The sequence below is a fragment of the Macrobrachium nipponense genome, chromosome 1 (genome assembly GCF_015104395.2).
Source record: "Macrobrachium nipponense isolate FS-2020 chromosome 1, ASM1510439v2, whole genome shotgun sequence".
In the NCBI taxonomy this organism is placed as follows: Eukaryota; Metazoa; Arthropoda; class Malacostraca; order Decapoda; family Palaemonidae; genus Macrobrachium; species Macrobrachium nipponense.
The window spans coordinates 146,127,620-146,149,224 of NC_087200.1; the positions used below are offsets into that span (position 1 = coordinate 146,127,620).

The 21,605-nt window shown below is 37.7% G+C and overlaps 1 protein-coding gene across 1 annotated transcript in view; it reads right to left on the reverse strand.

Annotated features, from left to right (window-relative positions):
• Positions 1–11,136: 11,136 nt before the first annotated feature.
• The window catches only part of LOC135219724 (uncharacterized), an 89,158-nt gene continuing 78,689 nt past the window's right edge, over positions 11,137–21,605 (reverse strand). Inside the window, exons 2-9 of the mRNA XM_064256728.1 lie at positions 21,457–21,586; positions 20,447–20,530; positions 18,060–18,148; positions 17,403–17,582; positions 16,447–16,640; positions 15,097–15,233; positions 12,450–12,574; positions 11,137–11,471 (exon numbers count right to left, since the gene is read on the reverse strand). Coding sequence (XP_064112798.1) covers positions 11,286–11,471; positions 12,450–12,574; positions 15,097–15,233; positions 16,447–16,640; positions 17,403–17,582; positions 18,060–18,148; positions 20,447–20,530; positions 21,457–21,586 — 1,125 coding nt within the window. The 3' untranslated portion in view covers positions 11,137–11,285. The remainder of the gene's footprint in view (positions 11,472–12,449; positions 12,575–15,096; positions 15,234–16,446; positions 16,641–17,402; positions 17,583–18,059; positions 18,149–20,446; positions 20,531–21,456; positions 21,587–21,605) is intronic.

Consider the following 21,605-nt stretch of genomic DNA (forward strand, 5'->3'; position numbering starts at 1 on the left):
AACCCTCGACCCACTTATGTGACTCACTAACTAAATTCAGCAGGGTTTTGTCAATCAGTGTCAGGGAATAGGGGTCTCTTTGAGGAAAAAGCCTATGATACTACCTTGCATATTCTGTACCTCTGTTCATATTCTCTTTCTTCCATTTTACTTTCCACCATCTCCTGACAATTCTTTCATAATGCAACTGCGAGGGTTTCCTCTTGTTACACCTTTAAAATTTTTCGACTACCAATTTCGCTTTCAGCACTGAATGCCCTCATAGGTCCTAGCTCTTGGCTGCAGCCAAAATTCTATACTCCATTCTTATATTCCATACCTTGCTTTATGAAATTATTAAACAACTACAGAAAATGGGTATTAAGGGCAACTTAATTTGGTTCATCCATTCCTTCTTATCCGAGAGATTTATAAAAGTCAGAGTAGGGGACTTTCTATCTTACCCTTTAGACAAGAGGAAGGTGTTCCACAAGGGAGTGTTCTCGGTGTGACCCTCTTTACTGTTGCCATAAATAGCATTTTTAGATGAAGTTCCAAGCCCTGTTTGAGCTTCACTGTTGATGGTTTGGCCATTTACTGGACTACTTACGATGCTATATTTGCATGCTGATATATACAGAAAACTATTGACTCTGTCTCCAAATGGGCCAAGCTAAATGGGTTTAAACTATCAACCATTAAGGGAGTTGCTGGCCACTTTTGAAGGAGCAGATGTCAAGAGGTTATACCTAATTTAAAACTTGAGGGATCTTTTTTGCGCCTTAATTGTAAAATAAAGCATCTCTTAATCTTTTGAAAGTAGTCTCTGGACACAGGTGGGGATCTGACAAGAAATCTTTTAAGACTTTATTATGCACTGTGTAGATCAAAACTAGATTTTGGGTGTTATGGTGCATTCCGAACATCCCCTGCCAAATTCTTTATGTAGATACCCATCAACTGCCACTTGACTTGTGATGGGAAGAATTGGGTCTGCGTTACTTGATGTGCATTAAAAGCAGTATTGAAAATCCTTCAAATAAGGTCATCCATCTGCCAACTTGGCAACAGAAATTGTAAGCCAAGGTCGTCTGTTCCTTTCCAGGTAAGGCTACAGCAAGAAATGAATAATGACATGTTAACAAATCAGAGTAATTCACAGTTGGTTGCCTCTAGATTCCCCATGGTTTTTCCCTAACGCAAAAGTTTGTAAAAAAAAAAAAAAAAAATACTAACGAGAACTTTACTGATGAAATGGCCAAGAATTTAATTTTAGACACGGTGTAACCCGTGATGGTGCATATAAGATTTATACAGAAGGTTTCAAAGTCGAGAGAGGGATTTGGCCTAACTGTAATTACAGAAGATTCTTATGAGGCTGCAAAGCTACTACCTTCAGCTTTGATATATACAGCAGAACTTTCTGCAATTAATTGAGCATTATCTATAGTGCATCACACCATCCTAAAGACATTTGTAATACATTCGAATTCTAGAAGTGTTTTGGAAAGTCTAAATAGTCTCAGTGCATCCCATCCTTTGATTCTAAAAGCTCGTATGTGGCTTTTTTTCCAATTTCTTGCAAGCAAGAAGTGATGTTCCAGTATGTGCTCGGTGTGGCAGTCTGTTGACAGTTGAGCATATTCTGGTGTCTTGTCCAATATATAGTGCTAGGCGCAGGAAATTTGGTCTTTGTGGGAAACAACTTGCGTATATTGCAGGAGACGATGTCGATATCGACGACCGTGTACAATTCGTAAAAGAGATTAATATTTATATATATATATATATATATATATATATATATATATATATATATATATATATATTACGTAATGCCTGTATGTATCTATACTTTAATTGTATTTTAATTTTGAAAATTTAACATTTAATTTAATTTTTTATTAAAAGAATTTTTTATTATTTTTGTAATCAAATATGGTTATGTTGTCGTTACCTTTAGATTATCATCACTTTCATTTACATTACATTAATTATTAAGTTATTTATTTCATTCCACTACTGCGCTGACTGACCAAAATTGGTCCTAGCTTGTCCCTAAAATTCATCATCCATCCATCCACAAACTTCAAAATAGCCTCTCCGCGATCCCAGGAAAGATGCCAATTACCTTCTTCATCTATGAACTTTGAGAAGAAACTATTTCTCAAGTTCCCAAGGTGGGGGTACTGAACCATCACAAAATGCCTGAATGAATTTTTGGCATGGGAGAATTTTAATACCAAAATGATGTAGAGAACAATGCAAAAATTTTAAAAAATTAAATCATCTGGAAAACAAAACTAGAGTGATAAAGAGCATTCAATGAATTGGAAATAAAGCTGCATTAATTTTCTTACCAGAACTTCCAAGGAATCCTGCCTTCCTCTTTTAGGGAGGACACTTCCCTGCAAGGGTGCACTCAAAGAACTGGCCTCCCTAAGGAGCCTTGGGCACTCACTCTTGGGACCTGCTTCCCCAGACTTCCTCCAAAAAATCAGCCTCTGTGTCAGACTATTTCCTTCAAGGCTGACCTCAAAAGACTGGCGAGCCTTAGGGGCTTTTAGGCCTCATCCAGGCCTGCCTCCACAGCTGATAGGATACCTGCCATCCTCTGAGGAAGCAGCCTCTGGGTCAGACCCTTCCCTTCAAGGCTGCCTTCAAGGGACTGGCAAGCCTTGGGGTCTTTTGGGCCTCATCCTTGAATTTCTTGGGCTCTCTACAGGCCTGTTTCCACAGCCTGGTAGAATTCCTGCCTCTTGGTCGGACTCTTTCCTTCAAAGCTACCCTCAAGAGATTGGTGAGCCTGGGGGGGGGCGGGTTTTGGGCATCATCCTTGAAGTTCTTGGGCCCTCTACAGGTCTGCTTCCACAGCCTGGCAGGATACCTGCCTTCCTCTGAGGAAGCAGCCTCTTGGTCAGACCCTTCCCTTCAAGGCTGCCCTCAAGTGACTGGTGAGCATTAGTGGCTTTTGGGCTTCATCCTTGAAGTTCTTGGGCCCTCTTCAGGCCCGTTTCCCACCCTGGCAGGACACCTGTCTTCCTTAAAGGAAGCATCCTCTGGGTCGAACCCTTCCCTTGAAGGCTACCCTCAAGAGACTGGTGAGCCTTAGTGGCTTTTGGCCTCATCCTTGAAGTTCTGGGGCCTTCTCCAGATGTGCTTCCACAGGTGAGAAAAGGTAGCCAAATTAAATCCCAGGTTGATCTACAACCCAGTATACAATTAATGTTACTGTTAACAGAAAATGCTAGGAAAAATGAACCATTGTTGTGGTAGTTAAGTCAGACCTCACTTACCTTTTCATTATGAACTCTCCAATTATCTACTGGTATTGAAAAATATCGTGGAAAACGGTATTTATTGCATATTGTAAATTACATGGAGGTTTTGGGGGGAGAGACGAGAAAAACAGTGATAAAGAGAGGGAGGGAGAGGGAAGGGATGGGGATAGCAGACGTTGGTTCTGCTGACAATGCACTGTATCACCAAAAATTAGCTAGAGGTTTCTCATACATTGTGTCAAAGCACCATCTCGATCAAATAATTAGTTTGAAAGATATTTGAGAAAAACGATGACTCGCATCCCTGTAATGCATAGTAGGCCTATGATTTTTGCTAAATCATACATTATATTAATTAAAGTTATGAAGTCATTAAAACCCGTTCCTTTCAAAAGTTTATGTCATTGTGGCAGTAGAATAATTGTACATTAATAATTTTCTCATGCAAAAATTGTAATGCGTATTGCAAGCTGTAAAGTTCATTGCTGAAAAATATTTTGCTGCCAAATGACCGTATGAATGTATGTGTATGTATATGTATGTCATATAATCTTGAAGGAAATATACCTTCAAAACTAGCAAAATAAAAATATTCAGTAGTATTATGAAAAAGAATAAATGTGGATTTTGTTGAGGGCAAGATTAAAAATAATTTTCATTAGGTAACTGATGGCTGGTTAGTGCTGGAACCAGTTTACACCAAGATCTAGTTTATCTAGGTCTTGGTTTAAACTAGATCTTGGCTTGCACATGAATCAACAGTTAGTGTCATGCAGTAACAGCTGATAAACATCTAAACATCCACAAATATTTTATATATATATATATATATATATATATATATATATATATATATATATATATATATATATATATATATATATATATATATATATATATATATATATTTGTGTGCAACTTACAAAATAAAATAGTAAAAAATGTTCATAACTTATTATTAGATTTTGACTAGCATACACTTTTTAAGTAAGGCGTGTAAAATTATAATATATATATAATATATATATTATATATATATTAATATATATAAATATATAATATATATATATATATATATATTATATATATCTATATATATAGATATATATTTTATATATATATATATAATATATATATATATATATATATATATTAGATGATGTACCTGGCATTGCTTGGGATAAAAAGGGACATGCCATCCTTGATGGCAACCCCTACAGGGCGGGTTATACAATCACTTTCAGATTAACCCTTAAACGCCTATTGGATGTATTATACGTCGACTAAAATTGTCTGTCGGGTGCTAATCGGACGTACGGTACGTCGACTACAAAAAGTTTTTTTAAATATTCGCGGAAAAATAGTTATAGGTCTAATTTGCAAAAAATTTTAAATCACGCGCCTTGAGGAATGCAGGGAGTTCACGGATCATGCTGTTGTTTTATTTACAAGCGTTAACCAGCTGCGCATGAACAAATTTCTTTCTTCTCGCACTAAAAAGCACCAGCGAAGCATCTCAGAAATTCTTTTGTCACTTTGTCATAATTTTTGCACTGTTTTATATTAGCCATTACATAGAGTTTTATATATGAAAATGCGCACAATTTCATGTAGAATACAACGAAAAACAACCCGTGGTTGTAGCTTTTATAAGTTTTGAAGTATTTTCATATATATCACGATATGTGCCAAAATTTCAACCTTTGGTCAACTTTGACTCGACCAAAATGGTCGAAAAACGCAATTGTAAGCTAAAACTCTTACATTCTAGTAATATTCAATCATATACCTTCATTTTGCAACAAATTGGAAGTCTCTAAAACAATGTTTCGATTTATGGTGAAAATCTCAGAAATTCTTTCGTCACTTTGTCGTAATTTTTGCACCGTTCTATATTAGCCGTTACATAAAGTTTTATATATGAAAATGTGCACAATTTCATGTAGAATACAACAAAAAACAACTCATGCTTGTAGCTTTTATCAGTTTTGAAATATTTTCACAAAACTCACGATGTGCCAAAATTTCAACCTTTGATCAACTTTGACTCCACCGAAAGGGTCGAAAAACGCAATTGTAAGCTAAAACTTACATTCTAGTAATATTCAATCATTTACCTTCATTTTGCAACAAATAAGAAGTCCCTAGCACAATATTTTGATTTATGGTGAATTTTTGAAAAAAAACTTTTTCCTCATGTCTGTGCGCAGTAACTCGGCCGAAAATCTCAAAAATTCTTTCGTCACTTTGTCGTAATTTTTGCACCGTTTTATATTAGCCATTACATAAAGTTTTACATATGAAAATGTGCGCAATTTCATGTAGAATACAAAAAACAACCCATGGTTGTAGCTTTTATCAGTTTTGAAATATTTTCATACAAATCATGATGTGCCAAAATTTCAACCTTTGGTCAACTTTGACTCGACCGAAATGGTCGAAAACGCAATTGTAAGCTAAAACTCTTACATTCTAGTAATATTCAATCATTTATCTTCATTTTGCAACAAATAGGAAGTCTCTAGCACAATATTTCGATTTATGGTGAATTTTTGAAAAACACTTTTTCCTTACGTCCGTGCGTGGTATCTCGGCTGTAAATCTCAAATTTGTCATTTTGTCATAATGTTTGCACCGTTTTATATTAGACGTTACATAAAGTTTTATATATGAAAATGTGTGCAATTTCATGTAGTATACAACTAAAAGTAACTCATGGTTGTAGCTTTTATCAGTTTTGAAATATTTTCATATAAATCACGATAAATAGAAAAAAAATTCGACCTTCGGTCAAATTTAACTCGACAGAAATGGTCGAAAACTGCAATTGTAAGATAAAACACTTACAGTCTAGTAATATTCAATCAATTACCTTCATTTTGCAACAAACGGGAAGTCTCTAGCACAATATTTCGATTTATGGTGAATTTTTGAAAAAAAAACTTTTTTACATCCACGCGTTACGAATTCATGCATCATTTTGACATAATATTTTCTCTGTGTTGCTTTGATCATTTTACTATTTGTTATATACCAAAATCATTGCAATTTAGTGTACAATACAACGAAAAAAAAATTAACTCATTAGCTTTAACTGTTTTGCTCACAGCACGATTTGTATACAATTATATATGAAATTTTTTTTTTTGTGCTGTCATATATTCCAATATTTATATATGATAATGATATTTTTTTCATTTCTGATGGTTGCATACTAAACTTCAGGCAATGACAAAAAAAGAAGCCAAAAATGAACTCTTAATCTTAAAACTAAGTGTGCTGTGATTTTTTGAAAAAAACTTTTTTTCCGCTTCAGCGCTAACTCCCGAACGCCGCCAGCATAAGACAGACACTTTGGTAAATAGCAGCTCGGCATTTAAGGGTTAAGCAATCACTTGGGGACCCTGTCGAGCCAAAGAAGGTTTGGAAAATCCGTAGAGTTATTAAATTATTTTACGGGTCAAATAAGTTGTGAAAAATTTGAAGAATTTGCTGTCAACTCTGAAAGTTATAAAAAAAATGAGGGGTTATGAAAAAGAGGCCCTTTGGATTTTGACTAAAACCTTCTTGTGGGGAGGAGAGTCTATGGTAAAAATTTGGTGGCCCTAGCTTTCATAGTCTGGGCGTGCATAGCGTACAGACAAACAGGCTGAAATTGCCTTTTATATATATATATATATATATATATATATATATATATATATATATATATATATATATATATATATATATATATATATATATATAAATCTACGACTTATCGAAATATCATGCAACGGTCATCCACTTTCATATCTAATTCATAACAGCTGTATAACAACTTGACAGGGGCGCAATAAATGCAAATGAATTTCAGATATCAATCTTTTCCGCCTCGACATCAACACAAAACATAAGAGGTCACTGCCACGTCGTCGTTTGTTGCAAGACCTGACAAACACAGCATATGACGTCATGCATTCAGAGGTCGTATAAACAAAGGAAGAAGAGGATAAGGGGTGTGGGGGGAGAAGATTATAGATGTCGTAGCGTACAATTTGAGCGACCGAAACTATACATTTGTCTCGTTACAGCAACTGGTGATGGCTTGCCATAACTACGTTCCTCTTCGTCATCTTGTCACCGAAGTTGTTATTATTGGGCTTTAAGGTGGATAGCCATCAATTGATTTCTGGAACATGCTTTCAGGTTCATATCAGATAAATGGTAGGAAAATAAAGCGTCGGAAAGCCATTTCCTTTCTTCTAAAGTCTTGTTTTTTCACTCCATTGTTTTCTAAATCAAGAAAGAAATCAGATATTGTATGTTTTATGCAGATAAACAGAGCTCTTGTCACATCATTTGAATGCCAATTTTCTTGCTGAATGTTTCATGTTTCTCCGGATGTTAGTTTTGAGATTTCACATAGCATTTTTATCACTTTATTGTTGACGGAGCAATAACCACTTGAATAATGAACGACTGGTGGACCTTGAACGTCCTTTGATGACCGCGCAAGTTTTCAAATGCGTGGGAATTGCAATGACCTTCGGACTGTTCACTCTATATTTACTCGATTCAACTTAGGAAACAAACATAGAGGATAACAGGTGTGGAGGACCTAAAGAGAAAATAATTCTGCCACACTTTAACTTGAATCATTTTGGTTTGCTGTTACCTTGAAGCTCGCCTAAACATGATTTTATTATATTGTTAGACAGGGAATATCGTCAAGATTACTTCTCGGTTCATAAATTCCAATTTTGTTTCAGAGAGAAAGAAGTTCATTTTGAAGGTTTCTTTCGATGCTCTACTTGCAAAACTCTTCTGAGAAAATGACAATGCAAATAATAGTATGTCGTCATGAATGACTCGCTATGTCTTTGGCCGTTAACTCTGCGATACCAGATCAGGCTACAAAGAAAAAAAGATATAAATAAAATATCTCCTTATGTAAATAATAAGGATTGTAAGGAAGGTCAAATTAAACCATTAGTGTTGGACAGTTGTAGCTGAATAGATGGAAGAAGTTGCCTGTCAACAGTCGCCAAAACTTGATGGGGATCAAGAGTGAATGACCATGAGAGGGAAATCAAGGAAATTTGAAAAATACCCATTGCAAAAACATAAAAAGTTACACTTGACGAAGATGTCCTATGATGCTGCAATGTTTGCGTCGTTAACAAAACCTTCGAAAAAAGGTGTGTGTGTGTGAGAGAGAGAGAGTGAGTAACTGCATCTCGAAAATATGGTATGTGATGAATATATAAGAAAGACAAAATCCACGAAGGGAAGAGTAACGATGGAGTTTGCAAGGCCTTTCGACCTCTTGTCCTTTACGTTGCAGTAAAGATATATTTATACATAAATATATCTTTTTAATTGCAGAATAATGGACGGGAAAAAGCTAGTTAAGCTTGTTCGATAAAGTTAATTTCATTTCAGTGACACCTGCGTCATAAAGAGCCCTTTGAAGATAAACCTGTATCTGAGAGAGAAACAAACGGAAAAGTAAGACCTAAATTTATCAAGAGCTATACTAACCGTGAACCTTCAACAGACGGACGGACAGAAGGAAAAGTTACGGCATTCCATAGAGATAAGGTTTCATTTCTAGGGATTTTTTTCTTATTTTTTTTTTTACTGGACACAGGCGATAGTCACATCATAATCAGCAAAATTCCGGCTATTTAGTCTTTAATCATCATAATTGCACGTAAAGGCAGAGATGCCTGTTTACGGAGCAAATATTATTTAGTAAGGCTTAATGTATGCGTATTCCGAGTAAGTCATTGTTTTTATGTGCGAAAGTTTTCAATCATCTCGATGTTTGGCTCCTTTTTTAAAGTTCCATGAAGCTGTCGCTGACAATGAGTTACTAACGTGACCTATCTTGTCACTGAAAACATGAGAAGTTTGGTCTGTAAATAACAACACCGTGTTGAATATAAACAATATTATGCCGCCCCCCCCCCCCTTTTTTTTTTTTTATAAAATATTTATGTGCGTGTTTAAATGTCCCTGAACTCAGAGTATTAATCTCTTCTTATGCTGAATTGTGTGTTTACAACTTTGGCTATTTATCCAATATACGATAAAGAACGTTTTCTTGAAGCATCTCGGAAACTTGTGAAGCAAGGTATACCCGAGGGTCCTTTAAATACTCACGAGTAGTATATTGAAAGGACCTTGGTATCCCTCTTAGTCTTTCTGATGGACAGCCATTGAGTAGGTCATCTAGAACTTCGCTTTCAATGACGCTATGGTGGTCTTCCGGAGGGAGAGGTACTATCATTCACGGTGTAGGCACACTGCGGATGTCCTAAAGATCCTTTGCTATGTCCCTTTTGGCCCCAGATGTGCTTTTTTCTGTCTCTATATTTTCTATCCATCCCCTTTATTTCCCTCTCTCTCCTGATCTTCTTGCCATTTCCTTTTCAAGCTCGTTCAGATCTAGAAACTGATGAATTAACAGTCATCATTATAATCAGTGATATCTGTTCGAAAACTAGTAGGTTTATAAGAAACTGTAGTACTATGCAAAACTAGCAATGATGAGTTGTATCCCTGGCACAAGTGTACTAAGGAGGTGTGTATGGACCTGGTCATGAGCTAGTATTGATATTTGTCAGGTGAGAAAACAAAGGGATGAGAAAATATTAAGCGGTCAGCGCTAAGAAAATGGGCACTGAAAATCCCCAATGTACACACATAAATGGCGCTTGAGAACCGAAGAAGAGCTGGTCAGGTTGACTTAGTATTGTCCAACAAGTGTTTATTGCGCTAGTATAAACTCAATGAATTTGCATGACGTAAATAATGACAATAATAATTTTATTAAAGGTCATTGCTGCCTTAGCTGCATGAATTTTACAGAGGTTCTTCTCTACTTTTCTAATTATGGTTCTCATTGTAGCTCACCAGTTTCGGCAATAATGAGAGAGCCATAATTAGAAAAATGGAGAACATTATAAAATGAATGCAGCTGAAGCAGAAGTGACTTTTAATAAAAAATAACATGTTTCAAAGAGGGTTTACTTCTTGCATACAATACAATAATAATCATTCTTGTGTGCAAGCAAATTTGACCCCCGCGCTACCCGAATCCTAGCTAGGGCTTACGTATGTATTAGTAGTAGTATTGGGAAGGTTACGCCTTTGTAACGACTTAATGAATCTTTCTTCCCCATTTTTATTCTTGACTTGCAATTTACATGAATCACTGGACTTATTTATGTCAAGTGCGGGGACCAAAAGAATAAATTCCAAATGTATATCTTTTGAAAAGTAACAATTTTGCAATTATTTCATAAAGAAAAAGTGGCATCGGTTTCTCAGAAGTGAAAGGATTTGTATTCCTTCGGAAGTTTTTCGCAATTCATTTCGTATGCTGCAATTACGATCACTTACTTTATTTGGAAAATCATTGTAAAATAAAAACTTTCTGAACCTTTTTTTGTGTTATGACTAATTGTTACTGTTTGAGCTGCCTGGCCCGCATAAATCAATAAAAAATTGTTACAAAAACCTTATGGGTGTCTGCTCAGCAGTGTCTTTCTGACCCATAGAATCGTTTTAAGAGAAAAGGCCGATAGTAAGGGTAATACTACTTATTTTTTCTAGCCCAGGTTAACAAAACTGTAAATGCGGAATGGTGGGCCGTAACCACGAGGAAAGCCATACACCTTTCTGTCTTTTAAAGACAGAAAGTTTTTGAGAGTGGAAATTTAGGAACAGGGAGAAAATTCCAAAACTTGGCAGTTGATGGAGAGAAACAACCAATGAACCACATACTCCCAGAATCACTCATGTCCACAGTAAAAGTGGGAAAACGTATCCTGATGGGTGTTACAAGGCACCCTGAGACGGTGCTGAAAATAGGAGTGAATGAAACAAATTACACTGTAAAATTGTATATTTACATACCACTTTTGTTTCAAGACATAACATTGCTGGAATGATTTATCAAAAATAGGAGACCTTGTAGGCTATAAGAGTGTATTGTGTGTGGCATATTCCATATACGAGATCTTTCTGTGATCAATATCATTTCTCTGCTTTGCCTTTCTTGTGATCAAACTCCCGAATGACGTATTTCAACTTTGCGATAACCAAGGGAATATCCTCATCTCTGATGTCACAGTGGATGACCAATCGCACGGCGGTATCTGTCATCTGGAACATCCGGGCAATGATTCGCTGGCCAATGGCCGAAGCTTCTTCTTCGGTCACCTTTTGATAAAGGAAATCAACATATTACTTACTTCCTCCAGTTGGTAATACTAAGACAAGTACCTGCATTTTAGACACTACCCTTCTTACAAAAGAGTTGCATTTTGAATTGTTTGTAATTTGGTTACTGTACGCTTCATGCCTATCAAGTACAGTAGGGCACTGTGTTTTCTCGCCCTAAAACACAATACTCTGTACATACAGTACTGTATGTACAGAATAGGTGCGAACAAGAACAAAAATGAACTTACGGGTGGGAAAGGGGCCCGTTCATAACACAATTTTGATTTGCGATCTCATTTGTTTGTATCTGCATGGGAATAAGTTGAACGTTCGTAAGAAGGGTTGTGTCTGTAAAGTAATAATGGGACAATATATGCTACCTTCTGTGAAATGGGTAAAGTAAATATTGTGCAACAGCTTCATTATGAAAACAGATTATATATGTATATCATCGTCAACATTCTTCCATATCTGAAACTCAGCAGAGAATGGAACAAATTGCGAGAGAAACTTGTGACTCTATTAACAGACCTCCAAAACTGAAACCCCACAAGAAAACCAGGTCAAGACAGAGAGCCATAGCAAAGGCTGAATCTTACTACTCATTTCTGCAAAATAACTTTCTTACCTCAGTCACGTACCCGCTTCGGCCACGACTGGACTGGGCATAGAAAAAATAATTTGCCAGGTTTCGAGTTGCTTCATGTTAAAGCTTTCTAGAATTCTGTCAAATCAACAGTGAGTAAATTGCCTCAGTCACACGTCTGTGCTACACTGGAAAGCTCTTTCTCTCTCATACTTTGTATTTGCATTTGTCTCTGCTTGTTTGTCTCTATTTTAAGCACATTTAACTCTCTCTCTCTCTCTCTCTCTCTCTCTCTCTCTCTCTCTCTCTCTCTCTCTCTCTCTCTCTCTCTCTCTTTCTTTTATTCTGAACATCTGTCAACTGTCTCTCTTAAACATACACACAGTTACCTGTGACATCCTGGTCGCCAGTTGAGCTGGAGACAAGACTTCTGGATTGCATTCAATAAGAAGAATATTCGTCTGGACGCCTTCTAGGTCAACGAATATAGATTTGCTGCCAGTATCTGATACAGCTGCAAAGAAAAGAAACATGACGCAGTATAATGCAATGAGGTAATGTTATTGTGTAATACAGGGCAGCAGCTGAAAACTGGCCAGATTAAATCGCTATTAAACAAAAGGATTTCGCTCCCATCTTTCGCAAGATGTAGGGAAGAAGGAACAGTTCTTGGTCTGGGAGAATTTCATGGCTACCGAAGGCTATTTGTTATTAATGATGTATTGGCTACAGCTCCCTGGGCTTGCGTGAGCGCCCTCTGAATATTAGCATTAATCAATGTTTGACTCTACCTATTCCCAGAGCCGTCAATTTCATAAATCAATCAGTCATTACGTAGGCGAAGAGGTAATGAGTCTCTGATATCCACAAGAAATCAGCTTACATTTCCAAAACTAAATGTTATTTTCTCAAGGTTAGTAAGTTTTTTGAGTTTTAAATAGCACATCTCTATTGTGCTATTCCATCGGCTGTTGGTTATGAAGTTTCATCGGTAATTGTAAAGGTCTGTCTCAACAACTATTTAAAACAGTAAGATGATCATTCTTTTATTCCCATGAAACGCGAGAGCGCAAACGTTATTTTTGCATAGACAGTTATTGTGTAGCTTGGAAACAGCCTCTGCATAGGCAGCCACACCTTGTTTTAAAAAGCAAGGAGGGAATAACCGCATAAAAGTTTCTCTTAAAAGTGTCAACATAAGTTGGTGTTCAAAAAGGTCTGGGGATCTTGGCTTGTTCTGTTCATGAAAAGTTAAATAAGGGAAGAAGAAACATAGTTTTTAATTTTGCCAAAAGTCGTACAGGTCATTTTATCCAATTTCTATGATGAGCAAGTTTTAATTTGTGCCAAAAGTCCTACAGGTCATTTTATTCAATTGCTATGATAAGCAAATAGGGTGTTCTTATTTGCTCCAATCGACGAATCCTCACAAAACAAGTGTTTGCAAGATTGCTACATTTTACGTGGAATATTAAATTATGAAAACTTATTAGAAAGCTAATAAAGGCCGACCAATAACGAGGATCGGAAACCCGTTTTCCGATGGAACGTTGGGCCTAATCATCTGCTTCAAACATTCTTTGATTTCCACCTCTCCCTATGTTGAGAATATCATAAGACAAAAAAATGAGGAAGATGCTGATAGGTGCGAGTTCCGAAGGAGGGGCGGCGGGAAACAGGCTGAGATCTTAGAAGAGGCCCAGTTGATTTGTACACCTGAGGAGAGGTGACAGGAATATGAAAGAGCAGTTAGAAGAGCTGTAGAGGTGGAGTTCCCTACACCTACAGGAGGGTAGTGCCGTTAGTTGCACTTTATGCGGTGCACTGTAGACATTACTTCTTACGGGCTTCTCTATGAGTAAGAGCTCGTGCTGGCATAAGGTCAGCTTAATCAGAAACAACGGACATGACTTAAGGTTCACTGAAGCGTCTCTTCGGTGCCTAGCTGCAACCACTTTCACTCTTTTGACCTTAGTTCCGTTCATATTCCCTTTCTTCCATCCTACTTTCCACCCTCTCCTAACAATTGTTTCATAGTGAACTGCGAGGTTTTCCTCCTGTCACACCCACCACCGCGCTCCCTCAGATGACGTAGGTGCGCAGAAGAGGCTTAAAATGAGGGAGCTGTCTGGCTGACCTGTTCTGTCTGGACCGTGGTCACACCTTTCAGACCTTAGTAGGTCCCAGCGCTTGGCCTATGGTCTAAAATCTCAATTTATTGTCCTCTAGATATGGAGGCAGCAGGACGAGGGCCCAGGAAATCTTGGAGAAAGAACAGAGGTCTAGACCAGAGGGACATTCAGGCGGAAAGATCTCAAAGCGGAATAGAATGAGGAGACCTCCATTCACTTCGAAACCTCGTCAAATGGCATCTGACTGTCCTTCGATTCAAGAGGTTATCATAAAATGAAACCAAAATCAAAGAAATCGGGGAGGCATCAAAAGACATTTTGCGAATAGGTCTCCATTCGCTTTCAGTGAGCATATTCAAATATATGACCATAAAAAGAATAAGAAAAGAATGAATGAATAGAATTTAGGCCAAGCTGAAACGGAAATTGACAGTAAAAAGGTTTGAAAGGTGTAAAAGTTATTGGATTAACCAGACCCCTGAGCTGATTAGCAGCTCTCCTAGGGCTGGCCTGAGGGATTTGATTTTTTACGTGGCTAGGAACCAATTGGTAACCTAGCAACGGGACCTACAACTTATTGTGGGATCCGAACCAATATCGAGAAGTTAATTTCTAAACAGAAACAAATTCCTCTGATTCCAAGTAGGCAGAGCGGGGAATCGAACTTGAAAGCTATAACAAGAGGAAAACTTCACAGTTGCACTATAAATCAATTGTTTGAAGATTGTGGAAAGTAAGATGAAAGGAAGAGAATATGGATGTAGGTACAGTAAAAGAATGAAAGAGGTTGCAGCCAGGGGCCGAAGGGACGCTGCAGAGAACTTTGAGTAACGCTTACAGTGCACTGCATGAGGTACACTGGCGGCACCATCTCCCTACGAGGAAGAGAGTGAAAGATTCTTACCCTGTGCAATGGCTCTGGCGTGGGCGTGATCTCGCTGCAGAGTGGGCGCTACATGATCTAGGGCGTATATACCGGCTGCAGCTATGACGCCCACTTGTCTCATGCCTCCTCCCAGCACCTTCCGAAGCCTTCGAGCCCTGTGTGGGGAACATCTTGCCAGTGAGTGATCCTTTCTCTTGAGTGGGAGTGTTGCTTGCATCAGGCCATTTTTTATGGCGTATTTATATAGCAATATGTTTATCTATCATTCCTAATCTACTCAGTTGCGTAATTTATCCAGGCAAACATATGTACATATACTGTATGCATACGCGTGCGTAGATAAATATACGCGTATTCATGTGTACTATATATATATATATATATATATATATATATATATATATATATACTATATATATATATATATATATATATATATTTCAAGGTAATAAGTGTTGACGGAATATACATAAGAGCTTTCAGTTTGCCGCTGAACATCTGACTGTTACATTGGCAAATGGAAGTCAGACTTTTTATTATAGAACTCGAAGTTATTAACACAGGCTTAGCGTGGCAAACGGTCAAACATGAGAATCCTACTAGCAGATGAAAAAAGCATGTCATTTCAGCAAAGTGGCGTGAAACTGAGCCAGTAGCTTCGTCCACACCACTGCCAGGCAGATCATTATTGTTGTCCAAGGCCTGATTGTTTTTAGCTTAAACCTCATCCAGTCACCTCTCTTGCAGAATACATTATACATTGAACTTTGAAAACCAGCTACACACTATTGTAGGCCATGAGGAGCAAGGTCTGCTGAAGAATTATATATATAATAAATCCATATTTCTGTTGGGTTTCCATGATCACTCTAATCTAAGTGACTGCGGTGACTCGTCGACATATCGAGATGAGCACACGCACTACGAGGATGCTCAGAAACTTGAAAACTTCACAAGAGGCAGGTTCCACTTCCAGGTCCTGTGGAGTTTTGGTAATACTTAAATCAGAATGAAGCCGACAGATCAGCATCTGTGAATATCCAACACCAAGACAGAAATCGTCAGTAGACGCTGCTTTCGGAGCCTAGATCATTCAGTAAGTTGCCCTGACACTAAAATGATCTGAAGACTTGGAGAAACTCAAGAGTAAACTGTAGGTATGTATGTCTTTTGACAACTAAGATAAACTTACACATTCGTGAAAACTGTCAACTGCAATGAAATAATAAAGGAGCCCACTCGATGGACCTAATGCTGAGCAATGGGAAGGCCTCAAACAAACGAAAACCACGGCAATGATGAAGAAGTTTTGTGGTAAGGGCGATCAACATCATATGAAATAAAAATGAAGCTTTTCACTGTGCTTACTTGACAATGAAGTCCTTTCTCCCAGCAATGACAGAGCCTATGGGAGCACCAAGACCTTTGCTGAGGCAGAGGGAGACTGAGTCGCAATGCTCTACGACTCTTGAGGGCGGCACCTGCAGAGCCGCAGCGGCGTTCATGAGCCTGGCTCCGTCCATGTGGAGGGGCAGGCCTAGAGCTTTGCAGGTCGCACCCAGCTGCAAACGACCACAGAAACAGCTGATCATCAATGAGGTATACTCTATATTATCAACATTATTATAAGCTGCGTTTAAGGAGACCAATGAGTCGAATAGTATCGGAAATGTTTGCTTTCAATGAGAGATAGAGTAAACACAGTTAAAGAAGCAGGACAGCTAAGTCAGGAGAGACAGAGGGAACGAACGACAAATCAGAGGCAAGAAGCAGTGCATTCTGGAACTAAGCAGGGACGCTTCAAAGAAACTTCAGCACCGGTAGGGGTTTATTCTATATAGAAAATATATTAAAAACAAGAGCAAAGAATCCCTCAGTTATTCATTTCAAACGTCAGTTTTACAGCGTGATAACATCATAAAAGATTAAGGAGTCAAATTTAGTCATAGCTTTTATACCGATGCATAATTGTGACTTGGAGTCTCGTCAATCCAAGGCCTGTTCCTTAAATTTTAAAAACCTTCTATGTAATCAATTGTGGCTATCTAGTGTATCAATATGGAAGCAGACATTGATGCATTCCTCGGAAAAATGAAAAGGACAGATTTATTTTATTATGAATATTTAATTGAAAAATATCGCCATGTAGGTGACAAAAGCAAAGATCTCGTAACTCACTTGTTGGAAGTTAAAATAAATACGAGAAAAACTAAGTAACACATTCGATCGTCGTTGAAAATTGGCGTATGAATAGCTATATAATTTCTCTCTCTCTCTCTCTCAAACACACACACAAATATACAGCTGCTTTGTTTTTTGCTTACCTCATCTAACCAGTGTAGAGGCAGGGCTTTGCCTCCAGCGACGTTGTGGGTGTTTTCGATGCAGACGAGTTCGGTAATGGGCAAGTGGACGTCGTCCTTTCTGACGAACTTCTTCATCTCGTCTAGGCTGAATGTCCCGTCAGGCAGGTTCCGTAGGGTCCGCGGGTGGACGCCGCCTAACTTCGGAAATTAAAATGGGATATTGTAAGTTCCTCGTCTCGTTTGGCTTATTACTTTTCGAGGATACACTTTCCACTGAAAACTTGCAACCCAATTTCTGGGAATGATGAGCTGCTCTTCCTGACCCATATTCGAATCTTGGAGGGGATGAACAGTTTAGAAGAGTTCAAAGGTTTCTAGCAGAAAACGTATCCAGTAGTATTTAGAGACCCAGAAGTTATGTTATAGTATCTGGCAGTTATATTCTATGCAAAAATGTATTGCATGTGATCAATATATGCATGTATGTATTATATATATATATATATATATTATATATATATATATTATATATATAGACCTATATATTTATATATAATATATCTATATATGTATATATGTGTGTGTGCGTGAGTGAGCATGTGCAATTGTCTGTGTATGCGTACTCGCAGGCGTGTGAGTATAGAGGCGTGCATTGTTCACCCATGAAATACTCACTTGAGAAATGCCTCCCTGTTCGTAAATATGTATGTGACTCAGATGTCCTAAGAGCACTTCGCTTCCGCGACTCCTGCAGTGGTTCATTACTGCAAAGCAACAAAGAATACAAAAAGATTAATGAAAGAATTGAATAGTCGACTCCAAAGGCATTTGACATCTGTCTTTGTAAAAGTGAATTTTTTTTCTCGTAGTTGCTCACAGGGTGTATCATGATCTCTACGTTTACCAACGTATTTGGACGAGGGATCCTTCGACCGTCTTTCGAGTAAGAGCCCGTGCTTGCATAAGGCCGGCTGGATCAGGCAGCAACAGGAACATTCCAATCCGGACTACTTCGGGACCCGGACATCCCGCTACATTCCAAATTTTGTGGTTGCCGTAACCATCACTCCAATCATCCCCAACTGTCGCTTGTTTCCTCAAGCATCTATCAACTCGAACTGTTCGTTTTGCCCGAAGGCCGAAACCAAGTGCCTATTCCAAGTGTCGTGAGTTTTTTATGAGTAATTATTTTCATTTTGAAAAGTTGGAGTCGTCCTTCAAAAATACTTTTAATGCTATTGTGGCTTTTTTTAGTGTTACTGCTCACAGTGCAGACTTCGGCCACGGTAGGCTAAAGGTGGTAAATGATGTATGTTCGAGGATTTATTTCAGAAGTAACTAACTACTCGCAATTACTCTTGAACCCTTATTCTCGACGACTGTGAAAGCAGTCATCTGAGTTGGGATTATCCTAGCCACATTCGCCATTTTTAATAACCAAAATGACCCTTTACCTTCTCAATTTATTTAATACTTTTTTTTTTCCTAAAGCATAGAGATTCAGCAATTTTGTTACAAAGCCCTTTAACATGTGTTATATAAAACAGTGCGTCAGAAATGCCTAGACGGCACTTTTGAATTTTTTTTTTTTTTTTTGTGGGTAATGCGAAAGCTCAAAATAGCTCGGTTGCATTTTGTATCATAATGATGCTATTCATAAGATTTCCTCAACTTGGGTGGCTTTTCTTGATATAGCTAGATTATTTTGCTCTGAAGGAAGCATAATGTATGTCACAGCAGTATGGTGATGATGTATTTGAAGAGTAGACGGTGTATTTCGCTTAGCCGGCGGAAAATTTTCCTGTTCACCTGTGAGACGTTACAAGCGAAGGATTTCTCCATATCAAGTTCGACCTTGGCGTATGCAAGGAGAATTACGATTGAGTCTTGTCGTGAAATTTGATCTTATTTGTTCTCCTTATTCTGGTTATCATTAAGAAAAATGCAAAACCAGAACTGCTAGTATTTTAAGCATCCCTTCATTAAGGAGAACGTACCTGCGCTGTAATCATCATGCTTGCAAGGGAAATGGAAAAGTAGCCCTCATTTCACATAGCAAAGGAGAGGGAAGCCAACACGAGCCTTGAAAGTGAAGAATTGCATTCATTTTTAATAGGAAGCACTGGTTGCCAAAGCCAATAACATGGACTGCCTGAGTAACAGAAAAAAAATGAGAGGAAGGGACCGTTAAACGTGAAGCAGTAATTAGTTGGTCGTAATCGGTTAAAAAAAAAAAAAAAAAAAAAAAAAAAAAAAAGTTGAGTAACACCTTTGACTTTTTGGGTTCTTAGTAGAAAGGTCAATGTTTAAGATTGCAATAAACAGGTGGGTAAACAATTGCAATAAACAAGTGGGTAAACAATTGAATAAAGTGATGCTAAAGACAACATAAAGTGTAAATAACAGGGGAATTCTAAGTCAATTTAAATAATGTGTAAACAGTAAGGAAGAGAAAGGCTGTAAAATAAAGCTGTTCCAAGTAAATTAAGTAGCTCTGCACTCAACACGAAAAGTGTAGTGTGGCCTCATCTGTTTGTGGAGAGAGCGCTTTGGAGCCAGGAGCCCTATATGCATATATTTGATAATGTTTCAGTGGTAGCAGCCTCGTCAGAACGCACTATGGAAGTCCCGTAATGTTGAACGACAACTTCTATCTTTTATTTCCTTGTAAAATGAAACATTCTTTAAATCTTTAGCGAGAAAATTCTATCTTGTTAGCGTTGCAGTTGACATCTAAAGAAAAAAATTACAAAAATGAAACAGTTCCTCACATTGAGAACCTTTAAGTTTTTCTTCTTGTCAGAAAGTATTTACTAAAACTTAAGCAAAACACTTCTAGATTGTTAGCGTTGCAGTCTGCCGGGTCAAAGAAGAAAAATGTTTACAGCAAAATAGTAAAACAATTCCTCAGATCCTCGCACGGTTTCCACAAAGATACTGATAAAAAAGATAACGAGAATCCTTACTAATAATACCTAATTCATTTGTATTTAGCTCGTTATTAACATTAGTAATAATAATAATAATAGCAAACAAAGCAAGAGGCAAACGAAAGACCTTACCACATATTAGGTTACCCATAGTGCCAGTCGGGACGAAGAGTGCCGCCTCTTTACCCAGCAATTCAGCCACTTTATCTTGTAGAGCTGAAAAGAAAATAAACCTCAATTAAAGTGGTCCTCTCTCTGTCTCGCTCAAAATAAACACTCCTCTCACGAATATGGAATCTTTTCTGCATTGCTATATTCCTAAGCATTCTCTTCCAAAATGGGGTTGTATTTAACTCGTCCCTGACATGAATTCCTGAAAATTACTCATTTACTTTTTATCTCGGATGAATTGGTTGTAGTCTATTGTATACCATTCTTGTTTTGAGCTATATGCACATACAATAGCTTATACACACATACATACATAATATATTAATTTATATATATATATATATATATATATATATATATATATATATATATATATATATGTGTGTGTGTGGTGTGTGTGTGGTGTATGTATATGTATGTTTAAGGGTGGCTTTAGAGAAAATAGAAGACAATAGTCACCATCAGATTCATAATTTAGAAAGTCCACTATATATTACTATATATATATATATATATATATTATATATATATATATATATATATATATATATATATATATGTGTGTGTATATATATATTACATGAACACAGTTTCTTTCCTTGTATATATCTTTACACGAGATCATGATATAGCAACAGGAATGCAGTGTTCGGAAGAAGGAGAGGAAGACCTAGACAGTGATAAACAGATTAAGGGAAGATGAGAGGGCCTTGATTTTTCAGCAGAAGCTACAGTGCGTAGGGGCAGAGGAACAGAGGGCGCGGTGCATATTGGGTGGTTAGTGCGCTGCTGATGAGTCATCTGTGAAAGTATGTGAAGTAATTCTTCTGCACAGGGTCTTCATCCTCGAATCAGCAGTTGAACGTGTGTGACAGCGAGCGTTGTCTCGTTATGAACTCTTATCTTGAGCTCGGTTACTATCTTATCAAGGCATCGTCAAATGGGTTCTGTCACGAGACCGAACAACTTACCGAGGACAGTCGGGTCCTCTATGAAGACGTCGTCTCCGAGGGGCGCTGACACCATGGCCTCCTTCATGCCCTTGGAGGGCAGGGTGATGGTGTCGCTCCTCATGTCCACGACTACGTGGCCCTCGCCGCCCTGCCGAGGGAAGAGGAAG